General features: G+C 46.5%; 1 protein-coding gene across 1 annotated transcript in view; it reads right to left on the reverse strand.

The window, feature by feature from the left end:
* Positions 1-13,628: 13,628 nt before the first annotated feature.
* Ypel2 (yippee-like 2) overlaps positions 13,629-19,407 on the reverse strand; it is a 57,568-nt gene continuing 51,789 nt past the window's right edge. The window contains 1 exon segment of the mRNA NM_001108286.2: positions 13,629-17,966. Coding sequence (NP_001101756.2) covers positions 17,877-17,966 — 90 coding nt within the window. The 3' untranslated portion in view covers positions 13,629-17,876.

Here is a 19,407-nt window from a genome sequence, read left to right on the forward strand (position 1 = left end):
AGTAGATAACACTCACCTTTCCTGCTGGGCCAGCTAATTAGAGTGACTTCTCTATAACTCTTTATCTTGGGGTTGTTTTCCTAAATTAACATTAGCTGGCTAATGGATATCAGACTACCTGAGTTAAGGACTCAGATATTCAGTCTGCCATAAAAAAAATAAAAGAGCTCCAACATCAGAGCCACACGGACCTTCCACTGAACCTCCTCTCCCATTCTGTCGGCTTTGTGAGTGGGGACACATTATGCATCTTCTTTGGGGTTCAGCAAGATGAGGAGGAGGATGGTTACTTGCTCTGCAGAGTCTTGTAAGAAATGGCTGAGAGGTTCGAAGGTGGCTGGACAGAAATTTCAGACTACCACAGAAGTCTTGGTCATGATATCAAGGTTAAAGAATCTGTTCCAAAGCCAAGCTCAGTATCTCATGCTTATAATCCCAGCACCTGGGAAACTAAAAGCAGGGCATTTGTGAGTCTGAGGACAGCCTGGGCTACGCAGACATTCTGGGGAAGCCTAGGCTGCACAGTGAGAACCTCTCTCAGTAACAGGACAATAGTCGTGTACTGCCAGATGCCCATCATGGGTTATTTACACCCTCAAGGGAAGAAGAGCCTGTCCAAAATATGCTCTGCCCTATGGCTGCAAGATCCCCAGGAGGCTAAAGTTGCTATCTGACAACACAATGCCACAGATGTACAAATTGCTCAAGAGAAGCCAGACTCCCTCCGAGACTGGTCTGAGCCAGCAGAACTCACATGGTGTTGTGCAGTGTAAGTACATTTGTGACCGACAGGAAAATCTGGAGAATTTCAAAGTCCAAAAGGGCTTGCTTGCTCCTAGACCTCCTGAGGTGCTCTGCCACTTAACTGGGAAAGCGGTTGGCTTCTACAAGTATCTGGAGAGGAACAGAAAGGATAATGATGCTGGGCTCTATCAGATTCAGACTGAGAACCAAATTTACCAATTGGCTCCTTCCCTGTGAGACTCCATGGTGATAGATGCCTTTAAGTCCAGCACTCGAGAGGCAGGGAGCGGCAGGAGGACCTCTGAGTTTGAGCACAGCTAGGTCTACCCAGAGAAACAAATGAAAAGACTCTCCCTTGCTGTATCCTCCCCCACCCCAGTTAGGAATTGGGGATATAAGTTAAACACCCAGGATGGACATGGTGACACACACCTTTAGTTCTAGCACTCAGGAGGCAGAGCTCTGTGAATTTGAGTCCTGCCATCTGCATAGAGTTCAGGGCCAGGCTGCACACACTGTCTCAAAAACAAACGGAAAGAATGAAAGGCGAATACTTCAGGGCCCAAGACATGACACGGCTCCCACAATTCCAGCTTGGTGAGGCTCCATGTTCTCGCTTCTGGTCAGATTGAACTGGCATACTGGTTGATAGGCAACCTTTCCGGTGCAGCAGGCAGCCCTCAGCAGCACTGCTCTGCTCACCGTAGCGTTGTACCGAGTCAGTCAATCACATTATAGACCACCTACTATGTGCAAGGCACGTGGGGCATAGAGGTGACCAAACACAGAGGTGTCATTCTGTAAGCCATCTAGAGAGAAGGGAAGAGGGGGGAAGGGGAAGAGAAAGAAGAAGGGGAGGAAGAGGGAGGGGAGGAAAGGGGAAGAAAGAACTAGAGACAGGAGAGAAGAAAGCAAACCCAGGCGAATAGATTAAATTGTGATTGGAAGGCAAAGGGGAGATAGGGAGGGGCCACACAATGTCTCCTGAAGGATTCGACGTCTGAGTCCAGTTGGGAAAGGCCATCCTCTACATCAAAGACCTTTGGGCAAAGTCCCCAGGCCAGCTGGGTGTGTTGAAGACAGACTCAAGGTGGTTGGGTCAGGTGTCGCAGAGCTTTGGTTCAGAGCATATTTTCTTTTCCCCGGGGCTGAGGGCCCAACCCAGGGCCTTGCACTTGCTAGGCAAGCGCTCTACCACTGAGCTAAACCCCCAACCCTCAGAGCATACTCTTGAGGAGTTTGGAGTTGATGCAAATCACAAAGCAGGGAGGGGTTGAGCTCTTGTTTATGCTCTGTAAAGATCATCGAGTCAGGACTGTTGGGAATGTACCGGAAGGAGCCTGACAGGAAGTGGGGAAACTGGCTGGTAAAGACTCCTTTGGCTCAGGCTAGAGAAGGGGGTAGGTGCACGTCTAGCATGCATGGACCTTTTGTGTTCTATCCCTCCAGCACTGGGAAGAAACAAAACCACAGAGCAGGGTTAGGGGTAAAGCTAGGCTGCTTGGAGATGGCGAAAACTGCCTGCTTGTGCAATTTGTGGGTCTTGCAAATGAGTCAGATGTGAGTGAGGGCTGGGTGACAGAAAGAAACAACTGATATGTCACTAGCTATCAAACCTAGTAAGCCTGGGAGGGTGCTGGCTGTTTAATAAGCTGGGATTGTAGGGAAACACCACTTATTCATGTATGACTCTAGATAACCCAGAGCACTCACAAGGGTCAGTTCTTGCTTGTGAGGCTTCAACGAAATCTCACAGAGGATGGAGTGACAGACTCACCTGGGGAGCAGAGACAGGGTGGCCCCAACATGGCAATTAAGTTCCAACATGAATTTTTGTTCTACACACATAGAGAATTAAGGCCAGGCATGGTGGCAGGTGCCCATAAGCCCAGCCTCAGCTACATAGTGACTTGAAGGCTAACCTGGGCTATGTGAGAATCCTGATGGACAATAAAATCAAAGGGACAAAGAAAGGAAGGAAACTGAGGCAGCAATGGGTCTGCCTTAAGGGCTCACGTGGAGACTAACACACAGGTCCATGGTGTGTGGCGTGGCCACAGAGCTGTGCACCCCACCTTTGAACTGTTGCTACCTGCTATTTTCAGTTCCACTTGACCCCATTGTGTCACCATCAGTTTTGGAACTAGACGTTTGGAATCTAGTTCTCAAATGTGGGTGTTTTATTTTATCAGGCTTCACATTCACCTCTGTGCTGGGTCACCCAGGGGCTTTGGAGAAAATGGACCCAGGTGGAATCGGAAACTCGGAGGACACTTTAAAAGTAAGCCCCGCCCACCAGGCAGCAGCTCATCTAACTTCTTCATTCCCACCCTTAGGCCCCTGCTGTCTCTCGTACATCTTGCCTGGACTGACACAGGGAGCTGAGAAAAGAGCAAGCACTTGAAGTAGGGAAACGGGACAAAGACACTTATCTCAGGCTGTGTTGAGGGTGTTTTGCTCCTGTGTGTGAGGGGCAGGTGGGTGTGGTGGGTGCCGGGTAGTGAATGTGCTAGGCAAGTGCTCTATCAATAAAACATACTCTTGGCTCTGGTTAGCCACTCACTGACTTGTTTTACCTTTCCCCTTCTCCATTCTCCCTTCCTTCTCTCTTCTACTCCTCTCTCTCTCTCTCTCTCTCTCTCTCTCTCTCTCTCTCTCTCTCTCTCATTTTCAAGGCAGGGACTCTATTATGTAGTCCTGGAACTCTCTATGTAGACCAGGCTAGCCTCAAACTTCCAAAGATTTGTTGTTATTCAAGGCATATGCCATCCATCCCCAGGCTGCTGCTGTTTTGCTCCTCCTCCTCCTCCTCCTCTTCCTCCTCCTCCTCCTCCTCCTCTTCCTCCTCCTCCTCTTCTTCCTCCTCCTCCTCCTCTTCCTCTTCCTCCTTCTCTTTCTTCTCCACCTTCTCCTTCTCCTTCTCTCTCCCTCCTCTCTTATTGTCTCCTTTCTCTCTCTACCTCTCTCACTGTCTCCTCTCTCTGCCCCCATCCCATCCCAGATATCCTTTTGGGGGTCAGTTCTCTCCTCCTGCTGTGGATTCTGAGGATGAAATTCAGTCCATCAGGTTTGTGCAGCAAAGACCTTTCACCCTTTGGGCATCTCGCTGGCAGCATTTTTTTTTTTTTTTGGTTCTTTTTTTTTTCGGAGCTGGGGACCGAACCCAGGGCCTTGCGCTTCCTAGGTAAGCGCTCTACCACTGAGCTAAATCCCCAGCCCCAGCATTTTTTAATATAGAATCTCACCCTTGAATTTCCTCTTGAATTTGTACTTCATTTTATCAAATAAGATTTTCTGTACATTTAGCCCAAGGAAGAAAATGGTGGTGAAAACCATAGGTGGACAAGCACACATATCTGTCACTGGTACTAAAGTGACAAATGATGAAACAGATGATCCTCAGTGCTGACAAGGCTGACAACCAGGAACTCTGTAAGTTGCTGAATGCAAAGTGACACAACTGTTAGGGGGAAAGTTTGGTAGTTCCTTATAAATATAAAATTCCCCTTACTAATAAGATCCTGCAATCTCATTTTAGAAATTCACCAGAGAGAATTGAATACACACACACAGACACAGATACACAGACACACAGACACAGACACACACACAGAGGGGAGAGAGAGAGAGAGAGAGAGAGAGAGAGAGAGAGAGAGAGAGAGAGACATACACACAGGGGGGAGGGAGAGAGAGAGAGAGAAAGAGACATACACACAGGGGGGAGAGAGAGAGAGAGAGAGAGAGAGAGAGAGAGAGAGAGAGAGAGAGAGAGAGAAGAGAGAGAGAGAGAGAGAATGATCCATAGATGTTTACACTGCTTTTTTTTTTTATAACAGTTGAAAACTGGAAACCACACAAATGTCCATTTGTGGAGGGTATATGGCAGCATATCCATACAATGGCATGCTACTCAGCAATAGACAAGGAAGTTATTGGTCCATGAATCTTTCAAGCATTACACAAGGCAAAAGAAAGCCATCTGAGAGGGCTACATATAGAACCAGAGATGGAGGCTCACGCTTATAATCTCGACATTCTAGAGGCTAAGGCAGAAACATTGCCCTGAGTACAAGGTCAGGTTGGGTTATGCAGTGAGATCTAGGATAGTCTGGGCTATAGTGTGAAACCCTGTCTCTAAAACAAAGATGGCTACATTTGGGGCTGTGAGTGTGGTCAGCAGAGAGCTCTGGTCTACCATGCTCAAATCAGCCCTGGGTTCAAACTTCACTATTATGAAGGCTGCTGGGTGGGGCGGTGTACACGGTACGGGATCCCTGCAAAAGTAAAACACTAAATACAGAAAACAAGGTTGTCAGGCATTGGAGACACCAGGGAGAGGGACTACAGATGCGTTTCCCTTACACGGTGTTCACATATGTTTGGAAAGAGGGGCCATTGTTTTTGTTGGCTTTATTTTATTTATTTATTGAGGCAAGATCTCTCAGTGTTCTGGGGCTCCATGATTCTGCTGATTGGTCAGAGAGACCCCCGAAATCCATCTATTCCCACCTCTCCCCTGCATTGGGATAGTAAGTGTGTACCCTGAATTCAATTTATTTTTAAACGTAGATGCTAGGAATCAAACTCAGGTTCACATTGCAAGCACTTTACCTGCCGAGCCTCTCCCTAGGCTCAAGAGAACTGTGCTGTTGTTTGTTTGAAACTGGATCTCATGTAGCCCAGGCTGGCCTCAAATTCTAAGTAGCTAAGGATGACCCTGAACTTCTGACCATCCTGCCTCTACTCTCCCAATGCTGGAATTACAAGTACACAAAGGCAGGCCCAATTTAGGCAGTTCTGGGGATTAAACCTTTGAGGAGGAAAATGTCCGTGCCCCTGCTCCCCTAGGAGTTCTCCAGAGGAACACAGACAATAAATGCCATTTACTTAATGAGGGCAATTCTGGAGACCTCAGCCAAGAGCTTCAGAGACTCAGTGGAAGACAAGCTGTGTAGCAAGGTCCGGGGAAGCCTTCAACTGTCTTTATATTTGGGGCTTGGGTTGAATGCAGGTGGAATCTAGGACCTCCACTTAGGCAAACACTTTAATAGTAAGTTACAGCCTTAGCCTACAACAGATACTTTCTAGTCCAAACAGTAACTGCTGTGGCGACTCTGGCCTTTTCTTTTTTTTTTTTTTTTGGTTCTTTTTTTCGGAGCTGGGGACCGAACCCAGGGCCTTGCGCTTCCTAGGTAAGCGCTCTACCACTGAGCTAAATCCCCAGCCCCTATGGCCTTTTCTTTACTGGGCAAGTTTGCACTCCCCGTGTTGAGGGAAAGTGTCCGCAGGCAACCTAGAAACCTCTTGAGGGCTGGGACTTGGAACTGTTTATTCTTGGTTTCTGGTGGTTACAGACCTGCAATCAATCCCAACCTTGAGAGCACATCTGTAGGCCAACCTGAGACACATGAGAATGTCTTAAAAACAAAACAAAAAACCAGGGTTAGAGGACCATGGATGTATCTCTGCATGGAGTACTTGCCTTGCACGCACGAGGCCCTGTGTTCTACGCCCAGTGTTACTGGGTTTTCATTCTCTCTTTAAAAGAAACACAATAGTTTATATAAAATAATTTCATACGCCTGTGTGTGTGTGTGTGTGTGTGTGTATGTGTGTGTGTGTGTGTATGTGTGTGTGTGTGTGTGTGTATGTGTGTGTGTGTGTGTGTGTGTGTGTGTGTGTGTGTATGTGTGTGTTTGTACAAGTTTATATGGTTCTGAGGGGCCAAGTCAATGCGATGCTTGGAATAGAACTCAGGTCTTTTATGAGAGTGTCCTTTTTTTTTCTCTCTCTCTCTCTTTTTTTGAATATTTATTTATTATTTACACATCATACAGCTTTCTGCCTACATGTACGCCTGCAGGCCAGAAGAGGGCATCGGATCTCAATACAGATGGTTGTGAGCCACCATGTGGCTGCTGGGAATTGAACTCAGGACCTCTGGAAGAGCAGACAGTGCTCTTAACCTCTGAGCCATCTCTCCAGTCCTGCAAGAGTGTTCTTAATCTTTAAGCCATCTCTCCATCCTCAGTTCTTAGTCTCATTAAAACAAACAAACAAACAAGCAAACAAACAAAACCCAAAAACTAGAAATGGACTCAAAAGGAAGCTCAAGGACAATTGTATTAGAGATTAAGAGAAAGATCTAGGATGGGTTGGGTGAAAAAATCCCAGTTGCTACCATGAGGAGATGGAGAAAAAAAGCCATGCCTTTGAAGTTGCACTCAGAATATAAATGGAGATATTCATTAAGAAAGGGTAAAACGCTGTAGTAGGCTAGTGGGCTGAGGATGGAAAGATCCAAGCCTGGGTTCTGGTCTTTTGTAGCTCCTACCCCTTAGATGAGTCCAGGGAAGGAAGACTGGCTTCTGTCACATGGTCATACCAACACACTGTCAGTTCCTACTCTTGTCATACCATCCTCATCAAAATATGAAAAAAAATATTGAAGCAACAAACTTGTTTAGGACGTGATGCCAAAAAGGAAAACGAGCGCTGTCTTAGCTTCCATTATATCAATAATCCTTCTCTTTGTACAGTTGCGTGCTTGTTTCTGCATTTTAATGGACACACACCCAGGTCTACACTCACCACTGCCTAAGCACTAACGGACGTTAGGTTCAGGGTTCAGGATCTGCCATGCACCTTGTATGTCCCCCTTGCCATGGTCTTCACAACTCTTATAGCGTTGGCTGAGCCTCAGTGGGGAACTGGCCCACTTATGCTCAGAACCTAGACATCTAACTCCTGCTTTTCACCCACATTAACTCCAGGGACCGCAGCCCACTGGCACGTAGGAGCTTCAATATGGCATAGGCTCTTCGGTCTGATGCACGCACGCCCTTTTGGAGGCAAGCCTCCCTCAAGTTAAACATGGATTTCACCAATGCAAGAGAAGTATCTTGATGCTCTGGATACAACTGGTCAATATCAGTCCTCTACCACACATCTCTTTCCAGGATGACTGCCTAACCCCTTTGTTAAACAGAGATGCACGCCCTCAGGTCCTTCCTACAAAGAAGCCTCCAGAAGGTCAGTGGCTTTTCCTCTCCTGCAGTCTTTGCTGTCAGATGGCGGGCATTATCCTTGGTAAACAGTTTCTTTTATAATATCATTGAGATCTAAGACAAAATTAAATCAGAACATTGGCTATGTCTCATTGCCATGGAAACAACATCAGGCCTGAGTGGCTCCAGAAGATGTGGGTGCAGGGAAGTAAAGGATTGGATACTGGACAAGGCTAAAGCAAGGTTTCCTGTTAGATCAGCACCAGTTTGGGTCGCACACACACCGTGTTCAACAAAGAGCTGTGCCACCAGCAGGATAATTCAGACTATAGCTTCGATGTCCATAGAGGACTGGGTGGGTACAGAACACACCAGGCAAATGAAGGACATCTCATTCCACTTTTGTAAAGTATGCTGCAGACTCTATTAAGGCTGGAGCTGGGGGAAAGACATGAACAACCGCACATTTCAAGAACTTTCTGTAGAAGCCTCTTTGCTTCGGCAGATGGAAACCAAAATTTCCCCCAAGAAACTCTTTTATTAAGGACATAAACAAAGCATTTCTGATTCCTTAGCTTGGCTGCTTGGCTTGTGTGGCTTCACTCTGGAGAAGTGGCCCAGAAGTCGGGGGTTCTCGGGGGAGGCTACGGGAGTACGTTTGACAGTATTGTCAAGTTTGACAGTGTCTCTCTTCTCCAGTGTGGTACAGGTATAATGAGCTAATTTTGATTTCCTTAAGACCACGGAAAGTAGTGCCCATCAGAACCGGGAATGATTTTCAGATCCCCCCTCATCCTCCTCCATCGCCTTTAAAGTCATTGGTCCTGTTTTAATGGTGCTTGGGATAGAACCCAGGTCTCATTTAAGCTGGGTAAGTGCTCTACTGTAGAGCTATGCCTCCTGCTCTGTTTGTGCACGCTCGCTTGTAAAGGTCTGGTTGGGTAGCTCTGAGCCTCATGCCACTATGCTAGCAGGCCCAGAACTTGCAAGTGGGTGCTACCTCCTTGGAGACCTGAGGTTAGAGGAATGAGTGCTATACCTACTTGTCAGCATTGTCCTTCACAATGAGTTACACCACATAAAGGAATGCACATGCCAATGTCTATTTGTGCCAGGTACTACAGGTGTTACTGTGTTTGACCTCCTTTTTGGTTGATTTGTATAATTAATTGATTGATGCTTTCTCTGTGTAGCCCTGACCATCCTGTAGACCACCCCTGCAGACCAGGCTAGCCTCAACCTCAGAGATCCACCTGCCTCTGCATCCTGAGTGCTGGGATTAAAGGCCACCTGTATTTGACCTCTGGCGCTGGCATCCGAGTCACAGATTGCAGTAGTTTTCTCAGAGAGAAGTGTCTATGCGGTCACTTGACATCTGTATATCCTCCTATGAACACCAGAGTCAGTGTTCTTTTTTTTTTTGGTTCTTTTTTTCGGAGCTGGGGACCGAACCCAGGGCCTTGCGCTTCCTAGGTAAGCGCTCTACCACTGAGCTAAATCCCCAGCCCCCAGAGTCAGTGTTCTTATTTAAGTCTGATGACTTCTTTTGTGTATGTCCTGGGAGTTTTGTTTGCTGCTTTGAATGTAGTATGGGGTGGCCACAAAAGAATGGCCTTGTCCCTGCTTCCCAGGTGCTGCGATCACAGTCCTCCTTCACTGCCCTCAATTTGACTCTGAGTTCATGAACTTGAGATAAATCATCAACACTATTCTAGTCCCGCCAAAACAACACATAATTGTTCTGACACGGATTTCAAATGACTTGCTAAGCACCTTCAGAAAATTAGCTTTTCTGGCTGTTCTATTAAAATGATTCTCATATCACTTGGAAATTAGAAATCTCTTCATGTGACATATGACATTTAATTTTTTAAAAAGTAATCTCGAGACGAAGAATCTCCGTATACAGTCCGTGTTGCCCTTGAACGTTTAGTCCCCTGGCCTCTGTCTTGCTTCCAGCTGGGATTATACGGGGTGTACCACCAAGTCTGTTGTTAGTGAACTTCTCCTGGGCAGACAGAAACATCTCCCACCTGCCAAATACAGTTTCAAAGAAAGACCCAAGTAACCATTACACCAAGATCCAAGTTTGAGAACCAGTGAGTTTGCTGGGCTTACTTACAGAAGCATGGGTGAGGGGTCACCCAAACAACCAGACCATTGAAAAGTGTCTCCCCCAATTGCTACATAGATGATATCATCCACTTAGTTAACCCCTGCTCTCCACACACACACACACACACACACACACACACACACACACACACACAGACACACACAGACAGACACACACACACACAGACACACACAGACACACACAGACACACACAGACACACACAGACACAGACACAGACACACACACACACACACACACACACACACACTTTATTGAACCTTCCCAGACTTTGAGACCACCAGTGGTGTAGACAGGATTACAGATAGCTGGAAGGGATTATCGATGTCATGGGAAGGAGTGTCTGCAATCTCAGAAGAGGGTTTTGTGACCTTCTCCACCCCCTCCTAGGAGGGAATCCAACAGGCCGAACTGTAAGGGCACGTATAAGCTACTTTGATGGAACTGGATGTTATGCACAAAATCAGCCTCTTGTCTTGTTCCACAAGAGTCTGGCACCTTCGATCGCCAGATACTGAGATATCTTACTTTCAGATGCTGAAATTTTGGGTTAAATATCAATCATTCTTAACTGAAAGCAACATTTTTTCCTCTCTCCAAACAAGAAAACAATAATTGTCAGCCAGGCAGTAGGGGCGCATGCCTTACTTAATCCCAGCTCTCGGGGAGGCAAAGGCAGAGGATCTCTGTGAGTTCAAGGCCAGCCTGGACTACAAATTGAGTTCCAGGACAGTCAGGGCTGTGGCACAGAGAGATCCTGTCTGGGAAAAACCAAACCAAACAGCAACAAAAAAAACACCAATCAACATTCCTTTAAACAATGCCAGACTTTCTCTGTTGTTACCTGCCAGTAGTTAAAAGGCAGGATTTCTCTCAGGTCCTAGACCTAAGGGCAAATGCCATCTTGATGGTCCCTCTCTACAGCACTTTTTTTTTTTTTTTAGGACAGGATTCATCACTGAACTGGCTAGCCAAAAGCATGGTCCTTTTCATTTTGTTGAGACAGACACATACTCATCTCAGGCAGGACACAAACTTGGCTTGTCTCCGAGGACAGCCTTACCACTTGTCATTCTCCAGCATGGTTCATCCAGTGCTGGGAATCAAACCCCTAGGCTGCTACTTGCTGATCCTGCACTTTTGTTGGGCTGCCTCCCTACTCTCTAGACTTGGAAATTCTAGACATTAAGCACTTTTGATTTTGCTGAAGATTAAGGGGAAGAGCTGGAGGGGAGAGAAGAAAACATCCATGATATTTTGAGTGTGAGATTTAACATTGGTCAAAGGTGTCATGGTGAGCTGGTGCTCCACACAAGGTGGCTTTAGAAGCTGTCCTGTAGTTTGGTTTGAGACAGGGTTTCTCTGTGTAGCCTCAAGCTGTCCTGGAACTCACCCTGTAGACCAGGCTGGCCTGGAATGTAGAGAGATCCATCTGCCTCTGCCTCCCAAGATTAAAGACACATGCTACTACCACCCAGCCTTAAAGGCTTTTGGTTTTTTGTTTCGTTTTCCTTGTATTTTGAGATGCCACACTGCTGTCCTGGCAGGTCTCATAGAAACCTTCCCATCCCATTCTTCCCAGTGCCAAGATTACAGCATGAGCCACCAGGTCTACAAAAATCCCAGCTTTGCCCTGGGGATTCTTTCATGGTCTCAGAGCTTTGGTTTCCTCATTTTTAAATGGAAGAATCATTGTGAAAACAAAAGTGTGGAGAGCACAGATCAGCCGAGGTTGACAGATTGCTCCACAGGAAGCCATCGCTGGCTGAAGGTGAGAGACTCAGGTTTAGAACCGGAGCTGGACCTTTGGTCCCAGCACTAGGGAGGTAAATCTTTGAGATCTAGACCATCCAAGCCTACATAGTGAGACCCTATCTAAAAATAAAACGGGCTAGAGAGACCGCCCAGCAGTTAAGAAGAGTACTTGCTGAGGACCCAGGTTCAATTCCCACTGACAATTATCCCTAACCCCAGTTCCAACAGTCCAAAAGGGCACAGATACACATAAGGTAAAATAAATGAATCAAAAAAATAAAAACCATCCGAACCCACCATGAACCACAGTATAGGGAAAAACTCAAGAGTCCGAGAGCTGCTTCAAAAAAAAAAAAAAAAAAGGGCTGGAGAGATGGCTCAGCGGTTAAGAGCACTGACTGCTCTTCCAGAGGTCCTGAGTTCAAATCCCAGTAACCACATGGTGGCTCACAACCACCTGTAATGAGATTGGATGCCCTCTTCTAGAGTGTCTGAAGACAGCTACAGTGTACTGATATATAATAAATAAATAAATCTTCAAAAAAAAAAAAAAAAAAAAAAAGAGTCCGAGAGCTGGAGAGACAGCTCAGAGGCTAAGAGACTGCTCTTCCAGAGGTCCTGAGTTCAATTGCCAGCAATAACATGGTGGCCCATAATCACCTGTAATGGGATCAGATGTCCTCCTTGGGTGTGTCTGAAGACCGTGACAGTGTACTCACTCACATTTCAAATCGTTTGGAAATAACAAACCAACAAAAACAAACCGAAGAGTCATGGAGTCAGATGTGTCGCTTACTGAACCCCTCGGTTTAAAGAAACCAGGGCAATCAGCCATGTGTGGCTTTCTTGTAGGGTGGTGTCAGGAGTGGCTGAGATTAGACCCCAGCTCAAGGTTCTGCAAGCAAAGCCAGGAGTCACGGGTCAGGCGGGAGACCCAGGCACTTGTGCTCTGCCCTCACAGCCTCAGGCCCTGGAGATCCACCTCAGGCAGCAAGAGATTAAAACAAGGGTGCAGCCCGGGACTGGCTGTCTGCTGCACATATTTTTCCTCATCTCTGTCCACAAAAGGCAAACAAGAGATGATAACCAAAAGTCTACTGAAGCAAAACAGGTCACAGTTAGGAGATAGTGTGCTCAATGACAAGAAAAAGACAATGGCAGCTGGACCCCAACGATGGGTGGGAAGTGAGTGGGGGTGGGGGGGACTGTGTGTGCAGATGTGCATGTGTATGGATATGTGTGAGCAGATATTCCTGTGTTCCTAGCCTGCACTAAGGGCATGGATTCTAGTATGTTTATTCTTAAAAAGGCACCAGTACATGTAAGTGCACATTACTGTAGTTTCTTTTTTCTTCTTTTTTTTTTTTTTTTTTTCCCGGAGCTGGGGACCGAACCCAGGGCCTTGCGCTTACTAGGCAAGCGCTCTACCATTGAGCTAAATCCCCAACCCCACATTACTGTAGTTTCAAATAACTACATACATGTTCAAGACTTCATGCTTGTAAAATATGAACAGCTGGGTTACTTCAGTAACAGATTTGTTAGTGCTTGTAATCTCAACTTAATACTTGAACAAGATTTGACTTTTATTCATGTATTATAACATGTATTTATCGCCCACTGTCAGCATGTCCCCTTCCTAATGCAATCTTATATTCAAAGACAATGATGTCATCAGAGAAGCTTCTAGACGGGTCATGGCAGAGATAAGTGGGTAAAGGTCATTTTGCACTTCTGATAGCTAAGGCCATGAGAAAACGTGCAGACGAACAGGAGACCTAAGAGTCATTCATTAACTGGCTTGCTGTCCTTAGGGGAAATATCCTTTAAGGCATCATCTAACAGGTTCATGCTCAGGGTTAGACAGATGGCCTCCTGCAGGCTTCCCAATAATATAAATGTTAAATGTCAAGACACACACACACACACACACACACACACACACACACACAAACGGTATCAAAGAAAACAGATGTTCTCCCAAGAGTTAGTATTTCAAAACTTTATTTTCTCAAATGAGCACCAACACAGATCAGCAATAACAGAAATAACGCACTTCTTACTAATACTGAATCATTATTATGTACAAATACCGGAAGGAGGTGAAGACAAATTATTCAAAAACAATCGCCTTCGTTATTGAAGCAAAGTGACCTGGGAAAAGAATTCCCACCCAAGAAAGGAAAAAAAAGAAAAGAAAAACAAAAGCAATCCCAAACCCAACAAATACAGTTTGTAAACAGACAGACAGACAGACAGACAGACAGACATATCCATGGTGCACAGTCTCTGCAGGCTGGGAAAGGGAAACTGACTCCTGTTCTCACCAAACCACCGTAAGATGCTGGGCAGCTCTAACCCAGGAGGACAATGCCTTTCTGGTACATTTCATGACTGTATAGTAAGTAATTTTATTAATCATTTTAAAAGCAATCTTTCCCAGTCATAGAACTAGCATTTCCATTGAGGCAGATTTTTTTAAATACAAAAGTTGTGTTCAAGATTTGATTTGCCAGCCTCTGCCTGAATCCCAAGCAATCTGACCTTAAAAAAAACCAAACCAAAACAAAACTATTTTGTTATTAATGTCCTTTTAACCTGAACTAGTTAACATCTAATATGACATGGCTTCTAGAACAACCAGAGCCCAGGGATGTGAGGCTGATCCGCTCCCATCTCGGAAGCACAAACTCTGGCTTCTCTTCACAGATTTGCTTCACTGGCTGTAGAAGCTGAACACAGGGAGGAAGAGGAACTCGCCACAGCTCCACTCAGGGAAAGAAAATCTTGCTTCAGGCTGTTGGTCCACTCACATATGAAAACCAGAGACGGAAAACTCTGTGCCCAAGGTGTAAACTGTAGTTCATAGTGTCCTCAGTAGGAAAGAAAATAGAAAACACACACACACACACACACACACACACACACACACACACACACACACACACACACACACACTCACTCACTCTATTCCAATTTCTTGGAAGTTCTCCCAACTACAGTAATTACTCCTAAGTTGTTACTACTAAGCTTGTTTCTTTTCTAGCCAATACTGGGCAAGAAAGTATCAGTTCACAACCTGGTAATTTACTAGTCTGTTCTGCTGGGTAAAAATGCAAACAGAAAACTGCAAAAAATGTTTTAAAGCCTCAATCCGTTTTATAGTGACAGGTCCTTAAAGAAAAAAGTATCTTGATGATTATCCTTTCCCTTAAAATATAAGGAACACAGAGGAAGCTATAGAATTGAAAATAAAAGTGCTCTCAGGGGGTCTGAGAATACAGCACCAAATATATTATTTAAAAAATTAAATATTATTTACAAAAGTATATTTCACAAGCAACTGTATAGATATATATATATATATATACTTGGGAATCTCATAAAGGGGATACCTCTTTTATACACCAGCTAAGATTTTGACTTTATCTACACAATCTGTCACAGGAGCTGGGGCGGTCCTCAGCCAGGTGCAGCCGAGAGCTGTGAGGATCAAGCTTGGTTATACTTGACTCATGTGGATTTACTCAGCAGCAGCCTGGGGAGATATGGAGGTGGGGGTGGGGTGGATGTATTCCAGGGTGGCCACAGCCCCATCACCCACAGTGGCGCAGGGCAGACGCAGGGCAGACGGAATGAGCGCTGGTCAGCTAGACTTCAATTCAAAATGAAGGTAGCTGGCAGCTGAGGGACAAACCTTCAGGTCTTCCCTCCCTTTCTCCTCTCCTCTGTCCTTGGCCTGCCCCTGCCCAAGTTCACCTGATCAACTTCCCATTCCCTGAACCTATGTGGAGTGAAGGGATGAGGTCTTTGGTTATGCTGAGTCAATCATTTGGTGAGGAGAAAAAAAAAAAATAAAGGGACTGACTGGAGGCCTAGGGTGCGTGAGTCTCTGCCGCCTGGCTACAGACTCGCTAATACTGCTAAGTGTTAGGTAGACAAGCCGTGAGTGGAGCTAAGAATGGTCTAAGAAGCACTTTTGGTTTCACCGTTACAAAGGGAAGCCTGATGAGTTTTGGTCCCGCCCCCAAACTTGTGGTTCAAGGACCCTGCGCCTAGGACAAACAGTGGCACGCTGGTCTCCTTTCTCGGCCCCATGAGGATTCCAGGGCACCACTGATCCAGTTTCTACATGTCACCAACTTTCGTTTTAAACAAACTACCTAGGTTTAACCCCCACCCCTCATTTAAAGGAAAAAAAAAAGGGGGGGGGGACTTGTAGTATACAGCTAGGTATTCCCTGAGCAAAGGGTCTAATCAATCTACATGAAGGCCACATCCTCGGACAGGATAAAGAGGGACAGTGGATGACTCTTGGAGCTGGCACACCAGCTCAGGAATGTGAAAGTGGGAAAACTGTCACTGGCGACCTGAGCCTGAGGGCCACAGGTGGTTTTTCCTGGAACCAAAACCTGAGATCCTTGTGCGCCTCAGTGGGCCTTTCAGTCCAGTGGGTGGGTGGGGTGAGGCTAAGCTAGTCTTCCAGGGCCCAGGACAAGTAGACTGGAGGAACAAAATTCGGTTTCTAGGACTCCTTTTGTGTCCCAGAAGTCAGGCAGTCTACTGAGCTGGCTCGCTTTCTATTGCCCTGACAAGTCTCAATTTGTCAATTTCCAGAGCAGGACACGAGGGACAAAGCCATGTCCACCACAGCTCTCTCCTTGTTGGGAATTTGGTTCTGCTGAAGATTGGGACCGGTGGGTTGGCTTAACCTTAACCAATGCTATAATACAGGTTCTTACCTCAGTGAGCTCCCTCTTTTCTTGGGCTTTTTCCCAGAGGTGAGTTTTTCCTGTAGGACCAGCCTAGTTAGAGAACCAGATGCTAAGAAGTACCTAATAAGCCCGTATTTTAACATTATTTTCTGCCTAATAATAAACGAAATAGATTCCAACAAGTTTCAGTCATGATCCACATAATAGCTGGATTGCTGTAAACTGCCTTCACAGTGTTGAATACAGTTCTTTTTCACTTCAAGAGACTCAGGGATTTCTCTCTCCCCATCCCTAAATTCAAGGAAGCTTGCGTGGGGTGGTAAAGGACTAATATTGAATCCATAATCCCTCCCCACTGCTGGAACATTCTGTCAAAAGCTGTCTCTCTTCCTAGGACACTCAGGTCTAAGACTAGAGGCTTGAGGGATGGAGTCGTGGATCTGTTTCCCGGGTTATGGTGATGGAACTGGAGGGGGTAAAGAAACCCAAACCCAGAAACACTAAGCACAAAGAATTGCTGGTCCCACGGAAGCTACTGAACATCTGAAAGACGTGCCAAGCCTGGCTCAAATCTGAACTCTTCCTCCTTGCCCCTGCTACATTGCTCTCGTAGAACTGCTGACAGGTTCTCAGCTTTTACATTTCCTGCTTGCTCTCAAGGAGCTCCCACGCTACTACAACCCCTCCCGGTCCTGTTCCTGGTTCTCCTCCATTACCGATTTTTACTGTGTTTCAAGCTAAATAGGGCATTTGCATCTCGAATCTTTTCCTGAAACCTACAACAGCCAAGAAGGCCCAGAAAAGGTGATCGCCCAGGAGGGGGAGGGCAGAGTCACTAAGACCCATTGGGTTTTACTCTCAACCCCCATTTACTTTAGCAGGGCCTTCTTCAGTCCAGGCCCAGAATGCCAGGGTCTTGCCCTGAGCTAGAATCAGGGCTGCTTCTTGTGCTAACCCGCTGTCCTGGCACATCTGATGCTAGGGCAGGAGTTTGTCAACAGAGAGAACAAAAGCCATGAGGTATTTTTTTCCCTCTTTGTCCTTTTTGAAGGAGTCAATTATTTCAAGCCTAAGTTGCCAGGTCTCCAAGAGCAGTACAGTTTTGTTCCACCCTCCTGCCCCTTCCCCAATCCCAGGACTCTCAGGTTCCCCTTTTCTGGTCCTCATGCCACTGTTCTGACAGGCCATTAGGCAGCTCTCTCGTGGGCGGGGGGACCCCCTTCTCAAGGCAGGCTGCCACCGTGCAGCCAAGGGTCCGTTCCGCTCATAACTGTTTTCAGCCAACACTAGAACAGAGAAGCCGAGATCAACTCACAAACAGATACAAAGCAAAGAGACAGAGAGACAGTGATTTAGAGGCCAGTCACCAAAAATGATGGCGTCAGGGTGGGAGGATGCCCCCTGATGGCAAGGCCCCTACGTAGATGGAACTGAGTGCGTTCAGTCACTCTCTCACGCTTGGGTAGAATGTTCAATTGGGTGGCATTCGCTGGATGCTGGACCGGATGGATGCTATCAGGTCAGTCCCAGCCATTGTCCTTGATCATGTGTGCGAGTTCAATGATGTATTTGCCTTCTTTATACTTCTGACTGCTTTCAAAAGCGTGTTCCTATAAAACAGAGACACCAAGTGACCGAAGGCAAAGATGACCGCAGAGACACAGAAGCAGTGATGGGACTGATGGCAGGCGCCTGGATGGCCGAGATCAACTCACAAACACTCAGGTGCACCAAACACTCCAGCACACAGACAGCCCGAGTTCCTGTTCTTAGCAGCACGACTGAGGGGACATCTGTATATCCTCAGTATCATCACAAATTTATTCTGGATCATTCCTCTTTTAAACACCTTTGCTCAGATGTCACCTCCCCACTTCTCAACCTGAGATGCCAATTTCACCTGCAGCACCGTGGCCTCTCTTCCCAACACCTTCCTTATCTCCATTCTCAGTGCTCCTTCCTCTCCAATACCCACAAGTATGCAACTTTCCGTTGCCAGTAAGAACTTTAAGCAGAAATGTCTTGCTTTGCACACTGCTGTATTCCTAGAAGACTAAAGCCAGATAAGAGGCCCTCAGTAAACAGATGAAAGGCAGTTGCTGAATCTGGAAGACAGTTTGGGAGCACTGGAGTTGAGGGCAACCTTGGTTTCATGTGAAGTTCCTTGGTTTCTTTAAAAAAAAGGGGGGGGGGGGCTGGGGATTTAGCTCAGTGGTAGAGCGCTTACCTAGGAAGCGCAAGGCCCTGGGTTCGGTCCCCAGCTCCGGAAAAAAAAAAGAACCAAAAAAAAAAAAAAAAAAAAAGTCCTGGCCAGGTGGCGCACACCTTTGATCCCAGCACTCGGGAGGCAAAGGCAGGCAGGTAGGTCTGTGTGAGCTCTAGGCCGGCCCAGGCTACATAGTGATCCCTGTCTTAAGCTGATGACCGTTTACAAACACACACACACGCACGCACGCACGCGCGCACGCACGCACGCACGCGCACGCACACACACGAGGTGAGCTCTTTCTTTAGGGAACTGGGATTTCTGAAGCCTACTAGAAGTCTTCCTCACAGACATTTCATGTTTCCATGTTATTTCCATTAGTTTCTTAGAGCACGGGGAAGCCTGGTTATCATCTTAAGATGTACTTGTCATGCTAAGTAGGATAGCAAGAGAAACCAGTGCTGAGGTCAACCAGGCCTTATTTTCTGCTCTCACTGTTTCTGTGTCAGGCGAGAATCAAGTGTTTTTCTTTCAGTGCTGTTCTCCAGGGTGATAGACATTGCTTGAACCCCTGAGCTGCAGAACCTCCTCCCACCCACCCTCCCCACCTACCCGCCAGGTTGCTTCCACCCCTGTGGAGCCTCTCAGCGAGGCCCACAGAAAGCTATCCTGCCCATGTGACTATCTCACATGCAGTGACAAGGCACACAGGCATTTGTGCATTATCCCAGAACACTGGTCCCTGGAGTCACTCGGGTAATGACTGAGGCACAAGCAGTAGACAAGAGGCTCTTCTGGCTGAGCCTCTGAGGTCAGCAAGAAACCAGCTGTTAAGTAAGTTCTGA

The sequence above is a fragment of the Rattus norvegicus genome, chromosome 10, assembly GCF_021556685.1.
Source record: "Rattus norvegicus strain SHRSP/BbbUtx chromosome 10, alternate assembly SHRSP_T2T, whole genome shotgun sequence".
Taxonomy (NCBI): domain Eukaryota; kingdom Metazoa; phylum Chordata; class Mammalia; order Rodentia; family Muridae; genus Rattus; species Rattus norvegicus.